We start from the raw sequence: 26,692 nt of genomic DNA, 5'->3' as shown, positions 1-26,692 counted from the left end.
TCACTCACTCACTCACTCACTCACTCACTCACTCACTCACTCACTCACTCACTCACTCACTCACTCACTCACTCACTCACTCACTCACTCACTCACTCACTCACTCACTCACTCATCCATCCATCCATCCATCCATCCATCCATCCATCCATCCATCCATCCATCCATCCATCCATCCATCCATCCATCCATCCATCCATCCATCCATCCATCCATCCATCCATCCATCCATCCATCCATCCATCCATCCATCCATCCATCCATCCATCCATCCATCCATCCATCCATCCATCCATCCATCCATCCATCCATCCATCCATCCATCCATCCATCCATCCATCCATCCATCCATCCATCCATCCATCCATCCATCCATCCATCCATCCATCCATCCATCCATCCATCCATCCATCCATCCATCCATCCATCCATCCATCCATCCATCCATCCATCCATCCATCCATCCATCCATCCATCCATCCATCCATCCATCCATCCATCCATCCATCCATCCATCCATCCATCCATCCATCCATCCATCCATCCATCCATCCATCCATCCATCCATCCATCCATCCATCCATCCATTTATTAATTAACCATTTATTAATTCATCCATTCATTTATTTAATAATTCATTCATATAAATTCATTAATGTGCTTTCATGTATGAAAATTTATTCATTCATAAATTTATTTTATCATTTTATTCGGTAAATTAATTGATTATTAAATCAATCTATAATTGATAATTTGATTATTCATTTGTTCATTCATTCATTTATTCAATTATTTTTTTCAAAAGTGTATTCGTTCATCCATTTGGTCATACATGTACTACATAGTACATGTATTTGTTTCTTTTATATTTATATATCTTTTAACTTCTTTTTTGCAATTTAAAATCATATGCTGTGAAACTGCTGCCTGATCTTTAGTCATGTTTTACCATCTTTATCACTTTCTACATATTTTTATATAATAATTATTTATTATATCTTTATATATCTTCTCTTCAGTTTGCTGCTCCCAGAACTGTACTCTGATTTCGACACAATTCTATAATGCCCGGGTGGGACGATGGGAACGACCAAACTCTGACTTACTCGTCGCAGAAAGGCCACGATTATAGCTCGGACTACCCAAATACCATTCTGAAATCGGTCAAAGAACAGGTAGGAATTAATTTTTACATTTTTTTTTCTTTTTTTAATTTGCATTTGCCACACTCCGCCAAGTTTAAAGTGATCATTTCACTTTGTTCTGGTTTAAAAAATTCTCATTTTGTTTCTTAATAATGGGCTAAACAAATCAAATCAATACAAATTACATAATACATCATACATTTTGCATAACATTATAAAAGAAATAGTATTAAAAGATATAATAAAGGATAACAAAATTATTTGTTTATTTGTTTATAGCTACAGCTTAGGATAATCACAAAATTTATAATTAATAAATGACAAGATGTGGGGTTTGCCATTGAGATTCCCCCCCCCCCCAAAAAAAAAAGTACTAAAATTTGTTATGAATTTTAAAGTATTATTTGCATGCAATCAATCACCTCTTTATCTCCTTTCATAAAATTTTCAACATATTCTAGGAAGCCCAGTTTGCCCAGCTCACCAGAGAATTTGAGGCTGACAAGTTAATTGCGGCCAACCAGATTAACCGTAGCAGAGTCGACTCGGACACTGCTACTCTGAATAGTATCAGGTAAGGTATTGACCAATCAGGTGAACCGTTTCATTCGCTTAAATTGCAATAAGATCCCGTTAGACCAATCAGAGTTTGCCACACAACTGATTAAATGCCAGAATAGCAGGAATCAATATATGAGCTGTTTCAAATAGTAGTGGTGTTTAATTTAATATATTTCAATCAATTTTACCACACCTAAGTGTGACGTCATAGATTTTCACTTTTTGCATTTCATCGCTTTTTATACCATTATTTGGTAGGACATGATGAAAAATCCCCACAACCCAAATTTGGTGGGAATCAGTCCATGGGGCCCCAAGATATGACCTGATGAATACATAATTAGCCAAATTGAAGTCAATGTATTATTGGCCTGGTTCCTAACTTTTAGGAGGAATCAGTATATGAGCTGTTTTAAATGGCAACAGTGCTTAATTTTACTGACCAAGCTATTCTACTATTTTTACACGAAATTGTGCTACAGTTGGTTGTCCAAATAGAAGGATTTATTTTATAATTGATTTTTTATCAGCCCAACCGGTACTGAGAAGGAATAGATAGCTCAGAGTCAAGTTCCATTCATAAAAACTAGTTTGGACGATTAATCAGCAGATTATACCTGTATTTAATCAGAATTAATAATAGACATTCAGTGGTGCTCAAAAGTTAGTGAGCCCCACCAGAAAATGAACATATTTGAAAGTGTTCAAGTTCTGCCATACTGTGTTTTTTAGAGATATAGATAATTATAGATAATATATATAGATAGATATAGATAATATATTTTATAGATAATTGTGAAGTCAAGGTGATAAACTATTACATTCAATAAAGTTTATTTCTCTGGGCTCTCCAACCATCAGTGTTGTTGTCTACATTCAACACTCAGAATGGAGGAGTGCAATTTGTTATCGGGTTCACTATTAAACTTTTGAGCACAACTGTATATGTATTTAATGTACGATTACTAGTATTAGAACTTCCAATATGTTTTGTTGTAATGCCTTTGCTATTGTTTGCTTGCTTTTATAATACCTCAGTTTATCATGGCATGTATTCTTTTATTATTTGCTTTATTCTGTGACTTGTATATGACCCTTTGCATATAAGTTCATGAATGTATTTCAGTCTTGCACGTTCGTTCGTTCGTAAGCATGAAAGGAATGGAATGTGTACTGCATGAACTGGTATTTGTAAGGATTATTCATTTAACCCTAAAAAATTTGGACGGAATTTGTATGTGTTTCATGGTGTAACAGGCCCTTTTACAATATACTAAAAAAAGGTGTATTTTAATTTCAAATTCCTATATATATATATTCATACTTGCTTTAATATCAGCAAAGGAAACTCTAATGTTAACATCGATCTAACAATCAGTGAAATTGTATGTACATAAATGGATAAATAATTGATTACTGGGGTATGCAAGGAAGACTAATTCTACACTCTCCTCGTTATCAAGTCGGCATTCCTTCAAACTGGCGGCAAATTAGTTGTTAGAAAATAGACCTTGATGCAGCACTTCTTCTGGAAGAAGAAAATAGCCCCCCCCCAAAAAAAAAAAAAAAAAAAATAGAACAAAATAATGAAAAGAAAAGAACTTATTATTGAAGCTTTCAATTTTCTTCTTTGCAAAACTTCTGACCAAGTCTTTTGACCACACTACATGTATTTTCTTTTCTATGTCAAGGAGGAAAACAATTCAGACTTTTCAAATGTTTTTTTACCACAGAAAACCAATTTTCTGTGTAGAAAAAGTCCCATTCTTGATATTTACATGGGTCTTTTTTTCTATTCTAAATGGTATCCTTGATACTTGATATTATTTTCCTTTTTTCTTGATATTTGTACTGGTTCTAGAAGTTGTGATATAATTGAGCAAAAGCGGGCTAAAGCTACTTTCTATTAGCATACAGGACAATGTTTCATTTTGTGTACTGATGACGGTCTACATGGACTTGTATAATTTAACCCTTTATTTCACTATGGGCCTTTTAAAGGGGAAGTTCACCCTGACAAAGTTTATTGTACAAATTGCAGAAAAAAAAATATTTCAGAAGGTTTGAGAAAAATCCATCAAAGATAAAAAAGTTTTTAGATTTTTAATTACTTGATTTGTGAGGTCAGAATGGTAAAAAAATCAATGAAATGTCATTTTCTCAGAAAATTAAAAATAGTTTTTACTGTACCTTGAGTACAACAATAGACAAATCATTTCGCACCCGTTCGTAAAAGAAAACATAAAGTCATCATGAAACATAAAAAAATTGAAATTTATGGATTTTATATTTATACATAACATATGGGGCAGCTGCTCATTTATGATGTCACAAATCAAAACGTCAAATTCTAATAACGTTCTTTATAATCTTTAATGGATTTTCCTCAAAACCTTCACCAATATTATTATCTCTCTGCTTTTTTACAACTAACTTTTCTTCAGGGTGAACTTCCTCTTTAAACCACTATTATTTACCTGCATGCTTTGCTCTATATAACCTCTTTCCTATTACCTTGCCCTCCCCTCCCCCCTCCCCCCCGGGTCACAACCTTCCCATGATGCTTCAATCACTACAGCGAGACAAACGATTCGTTCTCCTGGCGGCGCTCTGCCGGCCAGACGGAGTCTCACATGGACGAAGGCAGTAGCTTCGTGGTGGACGTGCCTTCCACTAATCTGCTTGATTCTTGTTTGTAAGTGGTGTGGTTGTCATGGTTACTTGATAATTTCATTTTCATTCTTTGGAATTCTTTCTAATACTTAGTATAGTCCATTAACTCTTTGTATAAAGCTTCACTGTAGAAATGCTGTTTAAAATTTTAAGCACATTAATATGCCCATCACTCTATTACAACTATTATTTACACTTTTTAAACAACTGTTTAAACAACTTTTTAAACAACTGTTAAAACTTTTTAAACAACTGTTTAATCTTTTTAAACAACTGTTTAATCTTTTTAAACATGTTTAAAAAGTTTAAGCAATTCCAAAAAGTTTAAACAACTTGTTGTTAGAGTGACAGGCTTAAACAACGTGCTATTTTTTGTTTACTGTGTTGTGTGACATTTTTTTCAGCATGCACTTGTAACAACCTTTGTTTGAACAGTCATTATTACATACATGTTTTGTAGGTTGGGTTTCGCTTTCAGTTTCAATGACTTGTGTTTGCATGCCATTCATGTACATGTATGTGTACATTGCTTCATTGCTTGCTTCACAAATATGAAATAAAATGATATAAAAGATTGAAATCATATTAAAAGGAAATAGCGTACATGTAGTGCACAATATAACACAACAAAACGCAATACAACAAAGCAACAAGATAATACATAACATAAAGATAAACGAAAATTATCACAAGACAAAATATGTTCAATCCAACATTAACGTCTGACAAGAATCACAGAACTAAAGAAAAAAATACAAAGTTATAGAATCAGTATGAGTAAAAAAAGATAAGGCATACAAATTATGCAAAATAAATGAACTAAAAATGACCAGATTGTGTGCAATTAAAGACTATGGTAAATTGAAAAAGAATACACAAGAGATGCACACCAATGAATATTACACAAGGTCTTAAAAAGTTTTGTAGTTGGTTTGGACTTAGTTTTGTAGTTGTTTTTTGGTAGTATATATATGGGGTCTTGGGGGTCTTAGGTCTTTGTTTTGTAGACACCCCAAAAGCAAGGAGAAAAAGGACAAAGAGAAAACGAAACAGAAGAGCAAGTAGATTTAGAAAGAAAAATAAACAGGAAGAGCAATTGCATAATAAAGAAGATGCTGTAACTGATCAATTGTGGGAACAATGAATAATGGGGGGGGGGGGGATAGAATGTTTTGTTTTTAAAAGCTCTTTGTGTGTGAAATGGGAAAAGACTACATGTATATCAGCATCTACATGTGTATATGCATTGCAGTCTTGTTTTTCTGCATATAATAAACTGTTTGGAAACTGCTTGACCTTTCAAACAACCTTCCCCCATTCAAATTTGGAACGAAACCCCACAAAACAGATATTCGCAAATTATCCGCTTTCATGACCTCACCTTCCCATTCAAATGATGCACCAATTATACACCTGTGAGCGGTTTATATTCCATCGGTGTAAAACATGACTATTTGCGTTTTGTGTGCATTGTAGCATGTTGTGTTTACCTTGCATATTTGCAGAGTGAGGTGGCCTCATTCAAAGCCACATTTATTGGCCTTTTCGTCAATAAAGGCTTCATGCATTGGCCTTGTTCATATTTGGTATTGTTTGTCTCTGGTTGTATTAAAGTGTGAATACCCCATTGTGCGTACAGTATGTAAACCTTGTTCACATTAGCATGCTATTTGTGTTTCAGTGTGCGGTATTGCTATAGATAATGGGCAGGCTTATTTATTTATTTATTTATTTTGTTTTATTTATTTTATACTGCAGGGTAGGCCTGTTCAGTTCTTAAAACTGCTTTACAAAGGCGCCCTGCAGTTTAAAATACATGTCAAGATAACTATGAACAACAACAACAAACAACATCAAAAATACAAAATATCTAACATCAGAAACAATTAACAGCAAAATATAGAGTGGGAAGTGACAATTTAAACATACATAGCATTGTAAATCAATGGAATATCATTTCGCTCTTTATCAATTCGTATGAAAGGCTTTGCATAATTTTTTAAAAACTAACAAGGAGGTACAAACTTGTAAATTTGAAGGAAGTGCATTAAATAATTTGGGTCCGACATATGCGAAAGATTTTCTTTTATGTTCAATTCTAGCTTTGGGAAGCTGAAGGGGGCATCGTAAAAGAATACCGTGTCCTGTATTTCACGGGCCGTTTACATACTAAAGGTTTTAAATAATTTGGAACTAAATCATTCATTATTTTATATAGAAGAACACAATACTGATATTTTATACGCTGATCTACTGATTGCCACTTCAGTGACTGCAACAAAGAAATTTGTGATGTATTATAATTTTTTTTCAAAAGCATTCTGGCATATTTATTTTGAAGTTTTTGTATCTTATCTAAATGTATTTTTGCACTGCTTCCCCAAGATGTAATACAGTAATCAATGTAAGGTAAAATCATAGAAAAGTACAGCTTCTTCATAATATCAAAGGACAGTAAGTGCTTAATCCGCTTATGTATAAAATGTTACCCTGTTCCCATAAACCCTGTCATGTGCCATGCTGCTTTAAAAGGACAAGTCCAACCTAACAAAAAGTAGATTTGAATAAAAAGAAAAAAATCCAACAAGCATAACATAGAAAATTTCATCAAAATCGGATGTAAAATAAGAAAGTTATGACATTTTAAAGTTTGGCTTTAATAATAAAAAAAAACAGTGATATGCACATTCTGGTCGGTATGCAAATGAGGAGACTGATGACGTCATCCACTCGCTGTTTCTTTTGTATTTCATTGTATGAAATATGAAATGTTCTAATTTTCTCCTCATTGTCAAGTGATACAACGATTAATTCCTCCCTGTACATGTGGAATTAGCATTGTTTAATACTATATGGTTCAGTTTAGTACATGTACATGTAGGTCCTTATTGTCAAATCTATAAAAATGAAATATTGTATAATTCAAACAATAAAAAACAAAAGAAATAGTGAGTGATGGTCATCATCGACTGACTCACCAAGTTGTGCATTCACTGTTTTTGTGAAAAATAAGCAAAACTTTAAAATGTCATAACTTTCTTTATTTTACATCCGATTTTGATGAAATTTTCAGCACTATGCTAGTTTGATTTTTCTCTATTAATATATATATTCAAGTCAGTATTTTACTGGGGTGGACTTGACCTTTAAAAGTTTTTTTTTATATTTAGAAATATTTTTAAATTAAGTGTGAATGATGAGTTTTTGTTTTTTAGAAGAAATTCAATGACCTTTCTCTTTGTTGCTTTAATTGAATAATTATCACTTTCTTGTTTTGAATTTGCATGTTATCATTATTATGCATCAGCTATCAAATATAAATTGGGAGAGAGCATATGTTTGTAAAACAAGATCATTGACCCTTGTTTGAAATGTGAATGGAGGGGGGGCGGGGTGTTGGGGGTATCATGGTCATCAAAATATTAGGCTTATCTTCGAGTCAAGAAAACAAAAAATATTCTCTCCATCTTATTTTTTACAATATAACTGCAATTATAAAGTTTTCTCAGTAGGTTTGAAACAGTTTAAGGGCCAAATATCTTCAGGATTTCATATAAACCTTAATAATTTCACATTATTTTTTATTCCCACGGCATATTAGTCAGAATTTCAAAAGAGGGGACCTTGCCTTGTTCATGTAATAATAATCTGTAATTTGCTTTATTAGAGATTATTTCTTGTATGAACACATCAATCATACTTCAGCTGTCAGCTAAAGAGGGGTTAGTCTTGCACTATTATGTCATTGAATGGCCTTGTTCATATTGATAGTTAATCCTTGAATAAAGTTAGTCCAGGACTTCAATGCATTATCCTGTATAATGAGAATCAGACAGGAATAACATTACGGTACCCTTGACATACACAATAGTCTGCATCACTCAACCTTTTGTGAGTTGGATAATTCTCTTTCAAAATTGAAGTATTTTCCAGATCCTTATACATATAGGCTTATTATAGATGCACAAAAAACAACAACAAGACAAGCAGACAAAAACACAAATATTTACGTCGTCTACATCTATGTTGAGTTTTGTCTCAAAAGTTGCGCAGATATCTGTTATGATGTTATCCTATTATTATTATTATCATTATTTATTTCGGCAATGAAAAGTATAAGAAATTGGTACAGTGTAGTACAGCAGATAATAAACATAACAGAGTATAGATTGAGCACCCACTGGACTGAAAGTTAACTGAATTACTGTAGTCAATAAAGACCATTTGACCCTATCCAGTGGGTGCTTACATAAAACTATTGAGAGGCTTCAAACTATTGAGAGGCTTCTAGTTGGCAGATTCATTGGTAACAGTAAATCTGTATCCCAGAAAGATCATTTTTCCTCTCATCCTCTAAGTTATGGTTTTTATCGAACAGCCTTCCCATAACAAAATAAAAAAAATTTAACTTAAAAAAACATGTAAAAACATTTCTGTTCAATTCTTTTATCTCCTTCAAAATTTCTTGAACAGCTCCTTGAGCACTCTACGGAGTGGAGTTGACATGAAACAAGTCCAATTTATTATCATCATTATCATCATCATATATTTCTTGATCTTCATAAAAACAGTAATCCATAGTGAAATAGTACCTTCTATAAAAATATAAAGTCCTATTACTTTATGGCAAAATATTCCAGTGAGCCTCTTTCTTTTTTTTATTTTCAGCTTTTGACCCTTGAACCCCCTTCTCAAATACCTTTAATATGGCATGTTTGCTCTTACCAATGAGCAAACAAAATGTGAATGAGCAAACGAAACTTAAATGGACATGATGCCATGATTGATGTGGCTGTCATAAGCTAATATTATTGATTGCTAATATTAAGTTTTCTTTAAATATGCGCAAGTGTATATTAGCCCGTAAAAAAGAGACTTGAATGTAAGTCTGCCTGTAAAAATACAGGATTGATACTGATGCACCACAAATTTCATTTCTTTTGGCAACTTTATAAATCATTTACTTATTGAATGCAGCCCAATTATATTTTTGTATCTTATTGTCGGGATATATGCAAGCAGAGACGTGCAGAGATGATATGAGAAAAGGTAGTTTGTGAAGTCAATTTTTCAAATGATAAACTGTCAATGCTAGAATTACTAGACCTATTAGGCCAACAACATGTAAATATGGGCAAATGAAAATGACAGAGTTTATTGAGTACTCATTATAGGGAAAACATACATTTTCTTGTGCCCGTATACTAGTCTGCTGAGCAAACCCTTCACTCGAGTTTAAGGGTCTGAATGTGCAGCCTACTCATGCCTTGTGTACTGAAGGCCCTCTCGCTCAGGAATTGAAACAGCAAGTTTTGTATGTGCTAGTCTTTGCTTGGAGACCCACTCTTTGATCAAAGTTTCAATTAGGGTCTGTGCCTGCGGACTACCCGTATACAGATTAACAATAGGGACTGCCATGAACAGATTTTCAACAATGGCTATTACTTTTCAATGACTTTTGTTTTACTACTTACTCATCATTACAAAGTTCAAAGTTTGAAAAACATTCTACTGTTTTCATTTCTAAGAATACGTAAAATGGTGTGCAAAAGTCAGTTTTCTAAAAGGGGAAGCATTATTGTTCTAGCATGAGGGTAAATTCCTTTGCAAAAATAGAAAAATGCTATACAAAGTTGAGCAATTGTTTATATTGTTAAAGATCTTGTTTTGAGAGAATGTTTGCCATTACTTTTATAGCCTACACATCGATAGTCGATATTATCTGTTCATAGATGGAAAATGTCTTGCACCAAAATTTCAACTGTGACCTATGAACAGTTTATATCCTTGTTAATCAAAGTAAAGATACAATGTTACAAAATATTTTTTTATCACCAGCTGTTTCTCAGGAGAAGCAGACATGTACAAGAAAATGTTTTGCAGATATTTGAGCGGTCCTTCTCCTTGTGAAGTATAGCCTCTTTTATAATCACCATTTAGAGTAGCTTGTAAAATATCAATAACATTTTTTTAGCCCAAAGTTAAACATTCACAAAGATCTACATCTGAGAAAAACAAATTTGCAAGATATTTCGTCTCCTTTATAAGTTGAAGGAGCAGCAATGAAACTGAAAACCCCAAATCATATCCTCCCCCTTATAGAAGCATGCCCAAGATACAAAATATCTTTTGCAGAACTTTGAATTTCAGCACTCACAAAATTTACAAATTATACATTGTTGAGACACAAACTCATAATGTGCTTCATTACCTTTAGTCGTAGAAGCAATCAAAATCAATAACCGTTTGGTGCCACCCCCCACCCTCCTTTCCAGTCCTCAAATTATGAAATAATTATATATATCTACGAAATGTTTTCAAGAAGTTTAATAGAATTTAAACATTCATGTGAACCTTCAATTTTCCATGTAGGTTTTTATCATTGAGGTACACACATATGTACATTTTATAGGCCTACACTACATATTTACACAATTTTTTGTTACCCGGAATTTTGAGGAACTATAAAAATCATTCTTGCTGTGCCCCTCCCCTCCATAAAAAAATCATTACTTCAATTAAAATATAAAGAGTGCTTTGCAGTTATAAACAAAGACACACTTGTACATCTACAAGTCGTTGAAAGTTACAAAATATTATGTCACCTTCTAGAAGTAGCAAGGTAACGAGGAAAATGTTTTGTCTTGTAGTCCCTCTAGGAATGAACTTTCTCATGATCCCTGTGCAGTCGTTATGTGAGCCGCACATTCTTGAGACATGACTGCTTGTATAAGGTTGAGTCAGATAGATAAATATACAAAGATGAAAATCTACGTGTGCTATTACAGGGCCCTGTCTTACAAAGAGTTATGATTGATTCGTTCAACAACTATGGAAAGCCAGCAACGTCAACATCTAAAAATACATGCTTGTTCAATATATTTTCTAGATATGATTCATATTCATACATTCACTGTTTTCTTGACACTTCAGTATGCTTCTCTTTGTTTACTATAAAGGAGATCGTGCAAATTTCCTAAAGAAAAACATATATTGATGGATTTCCATATATATCTTCTAGAGGTTGACCGGATCAATCTTTACTCTATGGAAATCCATCAGTGTCATAATTTTTATCAACAGGAAATTTGCACAATGTTCTTTCGAAAACAAAGAGAAGCATACTGAATTGTCAAGAAAGCGGTGAATGTATGAATATACATCAAATCTAGAAAATATTTTGAACAAACATGCATTTTATATGTTGACGTTGCTGGCCGTCCACAGTTGTGATTAATCGGATCAATCACAACTCGTTGTAAGACAGGGCACAGGTGTACCCTTGTCCTTTTGATATGCCAATCGCAGAATTCTAAAGGACAAAGCAACAGAGTATGATACTTTTGGTTATTACTTCATCTGCACATCAACGCATGATATGTCTGTGAAAGTGCAACTTGTCTGTTCTAATAGGTGTGAAAATAGGCCTTCCGGACTACTTGGTACATGTACATGCATGTATTTTTTGCTGATTATAAACACTCAGATAGCAGTACAAACTGATGTTTATTCATTTGTTGTTTTGTATTGTAATCTCGATTACTGTACTTTTTTGTGTCTCGGCTTTTCATGTTATTTCAGTTTGTTCTGTTCAGTACGTGAACACCGCATGCCATGTTCATCCCATGCACAGTATTTACAAATACAATACATTTTCATGCTTTGTTTTTCATGTTTATTTTCAGCCCTTTTTCACGTTTATTTTCAGCCTTTAAAAAAATGATTTATGATTTTCATGCATAGTCAGTGACTGTCGGTACCACAAGTATAATGAGTTATTCATCAAGCATAAACTCTCATTCAATTTAGTTCAATTCATTTCAGTATTTATTCGATTCCAGTAAAACAGATTTACACCATATTAGAACATCCATGAGTAAAATGTAGCAATTCACAATGCAAAATATGAAATAATAAAACACCATATTTACATGTACATGTATATTATTCATACTCATGAATCCTGCCATCAGCGTTCTATTAGCAAAGTTGTATTGCATGCTACAATACTTGTACTTCCATGATGTTCATAAACTGTGACATGCTGTGATCCTAACAACTTTAATAAGCACTAACCTTATATTAAATGTTCAGTTATTCTTTGGTTTTTCACAATTTTTGCATGCCTTACAGTGCTGCTTTCGAAATTTTGTGTCAATATTTTCTTTTATTGCATGTTTCATAGTTTGGATAATTATTTTGTCTAATTTTTTTCTTCAAAACATGTGCACATATCGGTATCAATCAATGCATGTGACATTTTCAGTTAATATTTGATGTAAATATAACAATGCATTGTATGTTAAATGTAGTACTCAAGGACAGAAGGCCTGCACCGTGAATTGAACCCCTAGCTTGCTTTACTTCATATGCGTAGTTTAATAGGCACCCACAATTTCAACTAAATTTGTTTTGTATTTTGTATCTCGCAGAAGAGAATTAGGAGAGAGGAACGTTGAAGATCCCAACATGGAATCACTACAGTATTCAGATCGTAAGTACTTCAAATTGGCAACGCGCTGGAATCCTGGTTTAGTGTTTCATAAAGCTGTTCACAAGTTACGAGCGACTTAACAAACGACTGGTGACCCTTAAAATCAATGTTAATGGAAATCAGGTGTGTACCACTTGCCTTAAGAAAGGATCACCAGCCGTTACTTAAGTCGCTTGTAACTTTACCAGACCTGCCAACCAGTACGTTTTAGGCGTATTTAGTACGTTTTTGCAACCAAAATACGGCAGTACATGTATGTCTTTTCTTTAAAAAATATGTTTTTGTAAAAAAAAATATATACAGTATATATATATACATGTATATATAATTTTTTTTTACAAAATCGTAATTTATTGAAAAAAATCATCTCTATATGTCTCTATTTCATAAAACGTACAGAAATGTGGTTATTAGATCAATGTAATTTCAGGTAACTTGTTTTTTATTTCAATCATATTGTTAAAACCAGGGTGAAGTTATACACATGTTTCAATGTTTTTTTTTCATCTGCAAGAGCAGTGCGCATTTTAGCTTGCATGCAGCTTGAGCGCTGCGATATGCGAGTGCGCCAAGCATTTTATTATGAAATACATTTTTTTGGGGAAAAATACAGTTTTTTTAATCACAGAATACAGTTTTTCATTCCCAGAGGTTGGCAGGTCTGCTTTACGAACAGCTTTATGACATACCCGTCTGGGGTATTTTATTTTTTAATCGCACGTGATAATAGTTAATAATATTTAATATTTCTATGAAATCGGGGTAGACAAAAATTAAGATGGAGTGACGAGCTCAAAAAGTTTATTGGCTCAAGGTGGATTACATCAGCACAAGACAAGCACCTTTGGCACCAACTTGGGAAGGCCTTCGCCTTGCAGTGGGCTGATAATGGCTGATGATGATGATGAGTTGATGTTTTCTCAGTGCATTTTCAACGAAATAACAAAGCGCTGTGAGATGCCATCCTTGGGACCTGTCTTACAGGTATTTGCGATTGATCCGATCAATAACAACTATGGAAGGCCAGCAACGTCAACATTATGCATGTTCAAAATATTTCCTAACTATGATGTATATTCATGCATTCATTGTTTTCTGGAAAATTCACTGTGCTTCTCTTAGTTTACAAAGGACATTGTGCATATTACCAGTAGAAAAATTTATGACACTGATTGATTTCCATAGAGTTACGATTGATTGGATCCATCATAACTATTTGTAAGACGGGGCCCTAGTCAGCATAGGATACTTAATACTACATGTATAAACTGTGTATAAGTTGCCCCACTATGAGTCCAATAAAAGCCTTGATTCAAAGCATTTTTTTCATGCCTGGATGCCGTTACATAAAAGTTACTATTACGGTAACTTTGCAATCTACATGTAATTGCATCTACCATGGTAACGATGATCAACAGCCAATCAGAATCAAGGATTCCATGCAAGCTACCAGTGGATGATTTCTGCGTATACTGATTTCCTAAATATTCATCAATCCTATGTGGTATCACTGATCGAACATTCTTATTCTAAAACTCACTTTTTTCACTCAGATATCAAACTTTTGTTTTGTTTTGCAATAATTAACTAAATAAATTTGATATTCTCTTTTGATATATATTTTTATCCAGTGCTTATTGTTTCATAAGAACACATTTTTAATATTTCATCCGTTTTTCTGATTGTCTTTTGTGTCTTTACAGCATACGCCAGCCCATACGGCAACACAACCAGATCACTGTCACATGACCCGTATGGGGGCGGAGACTATGCTCCTCACCCGTACGATGCAGGAGTAAGTATGTTTTATAAGTGCCTGGGCCTGTATATGATTCAGATGATGACTACTTGTCAAAGTCAAGCTCATTTCTTAGCCACCGTTCTCACTACGTTCCTAAAACTAGTACTGGAAACTAATTTGGTAGAATTTTAACGCGTAGTGAGAACGGTCGAAGCGGTCTTGGAAGCGATCTTCCAAACCAGTTCGGAAAACCACCTCGCGATGTAGTTTTTAAGATCGCTTTGCCTCGGTAAACACAGCAGGGGAGCGGTTGCATCAACGTTTTTGCCCAACAACTTGTCAGATCTGACAACTTTTCTGGATTTTGATTGGCTGTGAAGCACTGTTACTATGAGGACTGTCGAATAAAATGGGACGTGTCGGATAAAACGTCCAACAAGTCCTTTCATGAAACGCTCCCCTGAATGACGCATTGTCACCTGTGCGGCCATCATTGTTGTACCTTGATGGGGTTACAATGTTAAGAATTCATTGAAGGGCAAGTCCACCCCAACAGAACATTGATTTGAATAAAAAGAGAAAAATCCAACAAGCATAAAACTGAAAATTTCATCAAAATCGGATGTAAAATAAGAAAGTTATGACATTTTAAAGTTGCACTTAATTTCACAAAACAGTTATATGCACATCCTAGTCGGTATGCAAATGAGGAATTTGATGACGTCATCCACTCACTATTTCTTTTGTATTTTATTATATGAAAGATGGCATATTCTAATTTTCTCCTCATTGTCAAGTGAAACAACAATTAATTACTCCCTGAACATGTGGAATTAGCATTATTTGATAGTACATGTACATGGTTCAGTCAAGTTGGTCCATTATTGTCAAATCTATCAAAAAATGCAATATTGTATAATTCAAACAATAAAAAATAAAATAAATAGTGAGTAAAGGGACATCATCGACTGTCTCATTTGCATGTCACTGAATTGTGCATATCACTGTTTTGTGAAAAATAATGGAAACTTTAAAATGTCATAACCTTCTTATACATCCAATTATGATGAAATTTTGAGCGTTATACTAGTTTGATTTTTCTCTTTTTATTCAAATCAACATTTTTCTGGGGTGGACCTGACCTTTAAATATGAGCATAAAGTTCATTTGTTATCTTGCATTTTGTTGTCAAATACTTTTGATACTGTGGCGTAACCGGGCCCTGTCGGGGGTAGCGTTCTGCCGTCTCGCAGTCTCCAGAACCCGGTCCACGCTTCTCCTCACTTTTATATCTCTTTTTGGGGCAGGTTCGTTCACAAAAGTATATTGTGCAACGTGGTACACTCTCTCGCTCCTCTGAAATACACCGGATCACCCGCTCACTCACCCTAAATCATGCAAATGAAGCAACTTGGGAGATATTCAGTATACAGTTCAACTTGATTTATTCGGAGCTTACATCTTACAACCGCACGCCACCGCAGCTCCCAGCGAACTGACGTACTTCTCCAATAATCGTAAAGCATATCACTACATGAAAATATCGCCCTCTACGACTTAACTATGAAATACATCTTAAAGGCATAACTCATTATGCTACACAGCCCCTCCCCAAGTCTGGGCTGTCCTCGGACCAGGTATTAACAACAAAGCATAAAAATGAATTTCTTTGAACGTTATCTCGCTCTTCCCATGAAGAAAAGAAAACATTAAAACATCGTTAAAAATATACAGGTATATACATTGGCATAGTACATAAAGGGAAGTAACGTTCTTACATTAACAACCCAAAACAATATATATACAGAAATAGATAGAAAGAGCAAACAGAGTTGTATTGAGATCAGAAAATGTCAAGATGAGAATGACATACGAAAGGTTAGAAAAGAGGAAAAGGAAAACATGGAAGCAAAAATATTAAGCATACATCAAGGCATAAAACAACATTTTGAATACAAAATCAAATGCATCAGAGTCTGACTGTTTCTGGCACAAAGTAATATATAGCGAAAGTTCTGTCCAATATCTATTCTGCGGATTTCTATTATAGTGCTAGAGGATTCCTTCTTGGGAGTTTCTTCAAGGCGCATGTTTAGAACTACTTTTCATCATCTCGATCTCTCTCTACAAAGACTTCTTTGGAGGCCAAGGCGTTACCCTGTCGTAACAATCAGCGGATGTGCATCCAACGCAATTCCTTCGAACTATCTATCTGAAGAACAACATCACATGCCAGGTTACATTCCGACCTTGGTCACACTCCTACTTCCTGTAGAGTATGTCTTGCTTCATCTCTAGCTGCGCATCCTCCAATAGGACTTCTCCACACTAGACTTTGAAGCCACCTTTGACCAATCGGGCCGGTCGACTGACTGATGCTCTGCTTCCAAGATCTACCTGATCGAAGGTTCTTTCTGTTGGTAACTGCTCATTGCTGATGTCAAATTCCACGGCAACCATCCTTGCCTCTGCAAAGATCCAACCAAGTGCCCGATGATCCGTCCTGATCTCCGCCCATAGAAGTTCTGTTGCAGCTCCGAAATACTACCATGGCCCATGACTCCTTTTGAGCCCCATAGTAGTTTTTTCTCTGCTTTCTGAATGCAGTACCCCACTAGCATAGGATATGACTTGCTCCTTCCCAACATAGGACAGCTCCAGTTCCCTCGTTGCTAGTATCTGCATATCCAACAAGTACTTCTCTTCGACGTTCAGAGATCCCCATCTCCACGCTGCACTTATCCTGCAAGGAATTCCAGATCTATTCTTCATAGCCACTCGTCGTAGGCGCTATACATTTACATGTATAGGCGCTATCCACGCTGTCGTCTACACACCGACTCAATAGGCGCTATCTCCGCCACACACACTCAAGGCGCCATCTCCGCCACACAAACTCGAGGCGCTATTCACCAACGTGCATAGGCGCTACCTCCGCCACACACACTCAATACGCCATTCCCCAACGTGTGTAGGCGCTATCTCCGCCACACACACTCAAGGCGCTATTCACCAACGCGTGTAGGCACCATCTCCGCCACACACACCCAGGGCGCTATTCACCATCGTGTGTAGGCGCTATCTCCGCCACACACACTCAGGGCGCTATTCACCAACGTGCATAGGCGCTACCTCCGCCACACACACTCAATACGCCATTCACCAACGTGTGTAGGCACTATCTCCGCCACAGACACTCCGGGCGCTATTCACCAACGTGCATAGGCGCTCTCTTCTTGCCTCTCTCCAGGCACCCTTCCTCGGCGCTCTCCACGCTGTCGCCAACACACACACCCAAGGCGCCATTCACCAACGTGTGTAGGCGCTATCTCCGCCACACACACTCAGGGCGCTGTTCACCAGGGTGCATAGACGCTACCTCCGCCACACACATTCAAGGCGCCATTCACCAACGTGTGTAGGCACTATCTCCGCCACACACACCCAGGGCGCTATTCACCAACGTGTGTAGGAGCTACCTCCGCCACGCACACTCAGGGCGCTATTCACCAACGTGTGTAGGCACTATCTCCGCCACACACACACAGGGCGCTATTCACCAACGTGCATAGGCGCTCTCTTCTTGCCTCTCTCCAGGCACTCTTCCTAGCCGCTATACATTAACGTGCATGGGCGCTACCTCCGCCACGCACACTCAGGGCGCTATTCACCAACGTGTGTAGGCACTATCTCCGCCACACACACACAGGGCGCTATTCACCAACGTGTATAGGCGCTCTCTTCTTTCCTCTCTCCAGGCTCTTCCTCGGCGCTATCCACGCTGTCGCCAACACACACACTCCGGGTGCTATTCACCAACGTGCATAGGCGCTCTCTTCTTGCCTCTCTCCAGGCTCCCGTTCCTCGGCGCTATCCACGCTGTCGCCAACACACACACTCCGGGTGCTATTCACCAACGTGCATAGGCGCTCTCTTCTTGCCTCTCTCCAGGCTTCCTTCCTCGGCGCTCTCTTTACCCCTCTCTCCTGGCGATCTTCATAGGTGATATACATGGCGCTCCCTGTAATACAGGCGCCTATATAAGTTGTCTGAGCTTCCAACACCACGTTGTTCAATCCCACCGCGGCCACCAGTGTGGCGTAACCGGGCCCTGTCGGGGGTAGCGTTCTGCCGTCTCGCAGTCTCCAGAACCCGGTCCACGCTTCTCCTCACTTTTATATCTCTTTTTGGGGCAGGTTCGTTCACAAAAGTATATTGTGCAACGTGGTACACTCTCTCGCTCCTCTGAAATACACCGGATCACCCGCTCACTCACCCTAAATCATGCAAATGAAGCAACTTGGGAGATATTCAGTATACAGTTCAACTTGATTTATTCGGAGCTTACATCTTACAACCGCACGCCACCGCAGCTCCCAGCGAACTGACGTACTTCTCCAATAATCGTAAAGCATATCACTACATGAAAATATCGCCCTCTACGACTTAACTATGAAATACATCTTAAAGGCATAACTCATTATGCTACAATACTAATTAAATGTCTCAAATCAGTAATCATTGTCTCAAAACAGTAATCAGTAGCTCAGTCAATAGAGCGTGGGTTTCGTATTCCGCTGACCGGGGTTCGATTCCCACTTGGTGCGCTAGTGCGCTTTGGTAAAGCGTTAATCCTCATTACCCAGTCCCATGGAGAGGACCACAAGCCGTCGGTCCTTTGGTTGCTTGCTTACAAGCATTTGTGTTTTCTTAGCAATCGGGTAAAAAAAAGTCTTTACCATTTACATCAGGCAAACATTTGTAGTGTTACATGTACATTTAATAGTAGTATTCGGCGATTGTTGGTAAGCTGATCAAATGTATTGATTGTTTAAGTTTTACTCCCAGACCTTTATAATTTTCACAGTAATGGACTCATGTTTTCATATTCATACTCTTTCTCATTTGCAGTCACAAGGCTATGAAAGACAATCGGATTACGGAAGCCCGCATCACTCCAACTACCAGGAATACCCTCCGTCAGAGAGCGGGCAGGGGGGCTATGGGTACGCAGACCCCCCTCCACCTTCTAATGATGATTATAATGGCTACAGCAGTGACACCAAACCAAGGGATAGTTTTAGAGAGGTGGACCCGAGGGTGGTGGAGATGGAAGATCCCTACGGTACCAGGGATAGGTGAGGAGATGGTGGAGCAGTAGAGGGAATAGGGGGAGGAGGAGGATGATGATGATGATGGTGGTGATGATGATGATGATGATGATGGTGATGATGATGATGGTGGTGGTGGTGACGATGATGATGATGGTGAAAATGGTCATGATGATGATGACGATTATGATGATGGAGATGGTGATGATGGTGGTGATGATGATGGTGATGACGATGATGATGACGATGATGATGGTGATGATGATGGAGATGATGATGATGGTGATGGTGATGATGATGGTGTTGATCATGGTTGTGGTGGTGATGTTAATGATGACAAAGGTACTGTTTAGGTTAGCGGTTGGTGATTGTACAGTAGAATATTTTCAAAATTGCGTTGATGATGATGGTAAGGGCAGCTGTAATCATGATAATGACCATTGTGACTATTATGATGATGATTTTGGTAGTGGTGAAGGAGATGACAGGAGATGTAGAGGATGATGGAGATGGTGACGATGATGATGATAACAACGGTGATGATAATTATGTTGAATAAAAACAGCAGCATTTAAATACTCCTCTTCAAATTGTCACCATAAATTGTATGTTTTTTCGACAAATAACCAATATCTTTTTATTTTTTCCCTTTGTTTAGATTTGATGGTGCTGGTGATGATGTGCCCTACCGTGCTCCCTCCCCCATCGGACCGGATCCTTACAGCTCACTGCCAAAGACAGAGGAACCCTACCAGTCATCATCAGGATACAGGGAGTACGCCCACACCCCTCCACCAGCAGGTATGCCACGCCCACTTTTCCATACCCCTTTCCATCCCCCTCACCCCTTCCTCGATATGATCCCTTGTACCTTCGTTTCCTCTTCCCCTTTCCCCCTTCGCTTCTCTTCTATTCATTCTTCCCTTCCCGTCTCCCTTTTCCTATCATTCCCTTTCCTTCGCCCTTCCCTTGATCTTCCCAAGTATTTCCGCACCCCCTTGTTCTTTCCTTTCTTCTCTTCCCCTGTACCGCCATTCCCCATTCCCTTCTTCCCTTGCCTTCTTTTCATGCCCCCTCTTCTTCCTTGTGCCTTCCCTCCCCCCTCCCTTTCCATCCCCTTCCGTTTCCTCAATCTTCCCAATTCTTCTCTCCCCTTGCACTTTCTCTTTTCCCTTCCCCTGTTCCGCCATTCTTACCTTCTTTCTTCACCTTCTTTCCATTCCCCTTCACGTTTCGCCTGCCTTCCTCCCTCTTCCTTCCCTTTCCACCCCCAACTGTTGCCTCGATCATCTCAATTCTTTCCTGCCCCCCCTCGTCCTTTCCATTTTCCCCTTCCCCTGTACCGGCATTCCCCATTCCTTTACACCTTCTACATGTACCTATTCTTACATGTACCTTCTCCCTTTCGCCTTCCTTCCTTTCCCTTTCCATCCCCTATCCATTGCCACTATCTTCCCAATTCTTTCGGCCCCCCCCCCCTGTCCCCCTGTAACATGAATCAAAGCACAATGTTTTGTTGTAATGTATTAGGAGGGCCTTTTTTTTTTACTTAGCATAAATCAGTGATTGCCATCTTGATATCTTGATATATATCTGCTTTCATATTAAATACCTGATTATCCTTGCCTGCTTTGAACTCCAATTTAGCAGTCCATAATCTGCATGATATGTGTTTGTCTTATGCAATCCTCAATGACCTGCTAACCTATTTTCCTTTCCATATTCATCTTCTTGCATGCTCTCCTACCATCCCTCCCTCCCAGTCATCTCCCCAATCCAACCCACCCCTCCCTCGGGGGTCGATGACTACGGTAACCCCTGGGACGATTACCCCTTGACCTCTGACCCCGAGGTCGCCCCAAGCGATGCCGGCCAGGAAGCCTCGGGGGTCAACCCCCGCGATAACTACGACCATCCCCGTCCTGCGACCAGCCCGGGCCCAAGTATGAGTATGTGTGGTGTGTGTGAATGTGGGGCACGTTTGCAGTTCAGTGATAATCACCAAATATGTGTTTTAAGAACCTTTTGATATTCCCATGTATGTCCACTAGTGGATGTGGCGTGAGTACATCAAACTGCCCAGCATTGGCAAAGGAAGCAAGTGACACATCAGTCAAATTTGAGCTATTGTTGTTTCCGAAAAACACCCTTTGTATGTTGCACGTTCAGGCAAAATTTGGGGAAGAAATGATCGTGCCATGGAAAGACATTGAAGAAAATATACTGTTAAATTGCATTGACGCCTTTGTAAATGATGAACACACGTTGCTCATTTACAACAAATGATACTTTCATAACTTGCTTCCTTTTGCCAAAGTACGGCAGCATAGATAAGAATGCGGTGGCACTATGTGTGACAACATAATTGATTTTGCCCTAATCATGTGGACAGGTAGTGTGTGCTTTCGTGTGCATACCCTGTGTAACACAGATCTTCATTCCACTGACTTGGCAGGCCATGAATGCATAACAGGCCATTATGACATACTCATATTGTTCATCGCATCAACTAGTGAATGTCCACATAAAAAAATCCTCGAAAGGTCAAATCCACACCAGAAAAAATGTTGAGTTGAATCAATAGAGAAAAATCAAGCAAGCATAACTCTAAAAATATCATAACTTTCTTATTTTAAATCCGATTTCGATGAAATTTCCAGTGTTATGTTTGTTGAATTTTTCTTTAATATTGTTAGGGTGGACTTGCCCATTAGTATTACGTGTATGACTAACCAACTACGGTCTCCGTCTTGATGAATAAACCAATGGAATTCTGAATAATTCTACATTCAAAGGCTAGATCCCATAGATGTGTACAAACTGTTTGAAGGTTTGCACTATTCTGTGTTCATTCTTCAGTCGACAATGCTTACACAGTTCTCAGCTTCTCTTAGACAAGTATAATCCGAATATAAATTATGCATGTTCGGTTGTGTTCAAAAGTTAGTGAACCCCACCACAAAATGCACTCCTTCATGCCGCGTGTTGAATGCAAACAACAACGCTACAAAATGTTCGGCAAGCCCAGAGAAACAATTACTATTCAATGTAATCTCTTATCACCTACATGTAACTTCACAATTAAATAAGCATGGCAGAACTTAAACCCTTTTAGGCCCGTATTCTGAGGTCAGGTTTTTTGGTTTATTTTTTTTTTTTTTGGTTTATTTTTTTTTTATTTTCATATCTCATAAAATATCAAATACATTGTACAATTTAACGTCCATCGAAAGACAGTAAATCATTGATAATAACATAATACAATACATCACCATAATTCATAATAAATCAGACAAATGTTATACAATTGAACGTTTGGATTGGAGACAGATATATCAATAAGATGAGAATATGAAGGGCAAACTATTTAAAAAGCAGAGCTTGTAATTTATAGTTTCCCTAATAATTAAATATAAGTAATTGTCAACTTGTTTTAATATCAATATGTGAAGAAAAAAAATAATAAAAAAAAAAAAAAAAAAAAAAAAAAAAAAAAAAAAAAAAAAAAAAAAAAAAAAAAAAAAAAAAAAAAAAAAAAAAAAAAAACGAGAAAAAGAAGGAGACAAAAAGAAAAAAATACAAAGGGAGGTGGACTAACAATAGTTAAGAGGAACATTTGTCTAGGGAGCCGATGAATTGTCATTTAGATATTTGTTTAAAATATAAATTTTCAATTTACGTTTAAAAGTATATATAGAATTGCAATCTTTGAAGTCTGTTAGTAGTTCATTCCAAAATAATGGACCTGTGACAATAATTGTTTTATGTGAAAAAGCTGTACGAGTACGTGGAAGATGATAATAATGACTTTGACGAGTAGGATAACTGTGAATCTCGTCATTTCTTCTAAATAGAGAAGATACGGTAATAGGTAATTCTTTTCTTGAGAGTTGAAACATAAATATTCCAAGGTTAAATGCATAAAGATCATAAATTTGTAGAACATTACATGAATAAAAGAGTGGCATAGAATGAGCCCGGTAACTTGCATTATTAATAATTCTTATTAGTCTTTTTTGGATAAGTAAAATTTTATTGATATGAAGTTTTGAACTGTTCCCCCAAGAAAGGATACCGTAATTTAAATACGGCAAAATTAGGGTGGAGTATAAACATAACAAGACACGTGTTGGAAAAGATGACTTAAGTTTGCAGATGACACCAGTATTTCTGGATATAATTTTACTAATGTGATTAATGTGGGCTTTCCAAGTTAATTTACTGTCGATATATACGCCAAGAAACTTTGTTGTGTCAACCTTTACAAGAGGTGTGTTGTTTAAAAATACAGGTCCGGGTAAGTTAGCGATCGTATTACTGAATAAGATATAATTTGATTTATTGATATTTAGTGACAATTTATTGGAATGTATCCAGTTAAGAACAAAAATCAGTTCATGATTTAGTGTTTGTAAGAGAGATTGGGGATTTTTGTGAGAGATAAATATGTTGGAGTCATCTGCAAACAGAAGGAATGAAAGAATATTGGAACAATTTTGAAAGTCATTAATGTAAATGAGAAATAATAAAGGGCCTAGTAAAGACCCCTGTGGCACTCCACATGTAATAAGTTTTTTATGAGATTCTTGATTTTTAATACATACGAACTGCTGACGATTAGATAGATAACTTCTGAACCACTCCAAGGCCTTTCCACGTATTCCATAATGTGATAATTTGAAAATAAGAATATCATGATTAATTGTATCAAAGGCCTTGGAGAAGTCCAGAAATAAACCAACAGTATGAGAAAAAGCGTCTATAGATGTAGCTATTTTATCTATAAACATTAATAATGCATGGGTTGTTGAATGTTTCTTTCTAAAACCAAATTGAACCTTCGATAAAATATTATATTTATTTAGAAAATTAACAGTGCGGGAGTATATTAATTTTTCGAGAATTTTGGAAAAAGAGCTTAAGAGCGAAATGGGACGATAATTTCCAATATCATGTTTATTACCTTTCTTATGTATCGGTATGACCTTTGATATTTTCATTTTTTCTGGTACTACCCCTGTTATTAAAGATAAATTGAATAAATAAGTTAGCGGTTGTACTATTTCATTTATAGTCTTCTTCAATAGAAAATTTGTGATGTTATCATACCCAGAGCTTTTTTTAGTTTTCAAATCTTTAACAATGATCATAATTTCACGAGAAGTAATAGGAGTAAAAAATATAGATTGACCGTTCGGTTCTTTTAAAAACGATCGAAAATCAACATCGGAATTGGGAATGTCGCGGGCAAGATTTGGGCCAATATTTATGAAATAATCATTAAATGTTTCAGCAATCAACATTGGATTTCTATTTTCGGAGCTGTTAATCATAATTGTAGAAATAGATAGTGATTTTGGTTTTTTATTTAGAACATTGTTTATAACCTTCCACGTACTTGAGACATCATATTTGTTTTCTTCAAATTGTCTAGAAAAATAATTCTTTTTAGCGGTCCGAAGTAAAGTAGTAAGGGTATTACGATATGAAGAGTATCGACGTTTACTTTGATCTGATTTAACTTTTTTGTACTTATAAAAGAGACGATTTTTCCGGTTAATACAACGAAGAAGAGACATAGTGATCCAGGGAGATCTCGGAGTTTTTTTGTAGTTCCAGGATGAAGATTTCAATGGAATGTTGGTATTATACAAATTAAGAAACCTGTTAACAAAAATATTATATGCTTCATTAGGGTCGGAATTTGTGTACACCTGGGACCAGTCGGCTTGTGCTAAACATTCTCTAAATTTGCATAAATTGTCTTCAGAATAGTTACGGGTCATAGACCTTGAGCAGTTTATGATATGGTCGGGGGTTGGGGAAAAAGTAAATACGGGGAAGTGATCAGACATATCACTGATAATAATTCCGGAACTTAAGCATTGATCAACATTTGTAAAAATATTATCTATAAGGGTTGAAGATACATCAGATATTCGAGTGGGCTTATTAATTAAAGGTAAAAACGATTTTGAAAGCATTATATCATAAAATTGTTGACATACATTACACGAGTTACATTTCAAGAGGTCTAGGTTAAAATCTCCCATGATAAAGCATACTTTATTTTGTAGAGTTGGTGCAGATAAAAGACCCTCAAGTAATTCAAAAAAATCAAGAGGATTTGCTTGAGGTGGTTTATAAATTTCCCCGATGACAATATTTTTCCCTCTTGGGACAATAATTTCAACAAAAACAGTTTCAGCAAGGTCTGACATTTGATTTAATTCCTCTAAAGACTTCGTTTGAAACTGGTTTAAGACGTACAATCCCACACCTCCACCGGTTTTGTTTTTTCTATTATTCCCAAAGTATGAATACATATCTAAAAGATGTAATGGATAATTTCCATCTGTCAGCCAGGTTTCGCATAATCCAATAACAGAGAAATCAAAAGATAATGTGTCAAGAAATGATTTGAAATTGTCCAGATTTTTTGAGAGGCTTCTGATATTAAACTGGAAGAAAGACATATCTTTTTTAAAGGCGGAATATTCTTTAACAAATTTATTTTCAGTCAAGTATTTAGATTCAGATATTGGAGATAAAAGGTCGTTAGGATCGATTGTTACGGAAAGAGATTGCATTTCATGATTTAGCTGTTCAGAAATACTTTCTTCAAAGTTATCTGCACCATCTCCGTGACTAGGAAGAAACTGGGTATGTGAATTGTTAAACAAAGAAGTAAATTCATTCTCATCTAAAGAATGCATTGGGAAAACATCCATACTCATCGGCATAGCACAAAGATTCGGAAGAATGCAAATGTAAATGCATACATAGCAGAGACTATAAATGTTTTCTTTAGTAGAACATTGCAACTGATCAAAATCAACGTATAACGATATGTGAATCCATTGTAACAAAAGGAACATCTAGAAAATTTAGGCCTATTACATAATGTTACGGAATGTCTACACGGCTCCTGAATAATGTACCAAAGTTTAAAGCATTCTGAATGATA

The 26,692-nt window shown here is 36.6% G+C and overlaps 1 protein-coding gene across 1 annotated transcript in view; it reads left to right on the top strand.

Annotated features, from left to right (window-relative positions):
- The window catches only part of LOC129263896 (splicing regulator ARVCF-like), a 101,749-nt gene that overhangs the window by 33,148 nt on the left and 41,909 nt on the right, over positions 1–26,692 (top strand). The window contains exons 4-11 of the mRNA XM_064100748.1: positions 1,020–1,175; positions 1,607–1,719; positions 4,285–4,401; positions 12,812–12,873; positions 14,577–14,668; positions 19,526–19,752; positions 20,384–20,526; positions 21,489–21,668. Coding sequence (XP_063956818.1) covers positions 1,065–1,175; positions 1,607–1,719; positions 4,285–4,401; positions 12,812–12,873; positions 14,577–14,668; positions 19,526–19,752; positions 20,384–20,526; positions 21,489–21,668 — 1,045 coding nt within the window. The 5' untranslated portion in view covers positions 1,020–1,064. The remainder of the gene's footprint in view (positions 1–1,019; positions 1,176–1,606; positions 1,720–4,284; positions 4,402–12,811; positions 12,874–14,576; positions 14,669–19,525; positions 19,753–20,383; positions 20,527–21,488; positions 21,669–26,692) is intronic.

The sequence above is a fragment of the Lytechinus pictus genome, chromosome 6, assembly GCF_037042905.1.
Source record: "Lytechinus pictus isolate F3 Inbred chromosome 6, Lp3.0, whole genome shotgun sequence".
NCBI classification, from domain to species: Eukaryota; Metazoa; Echinodermata; class Echinoidea; order Temnopleuroida; family Toxopneustidae; genus Lytechinus; species Lytechinus pictus.
Note: the sequence above shows the minus strand (reverse complement) of the source record. Positions and strands in the feature narration are given on the sequence as shown.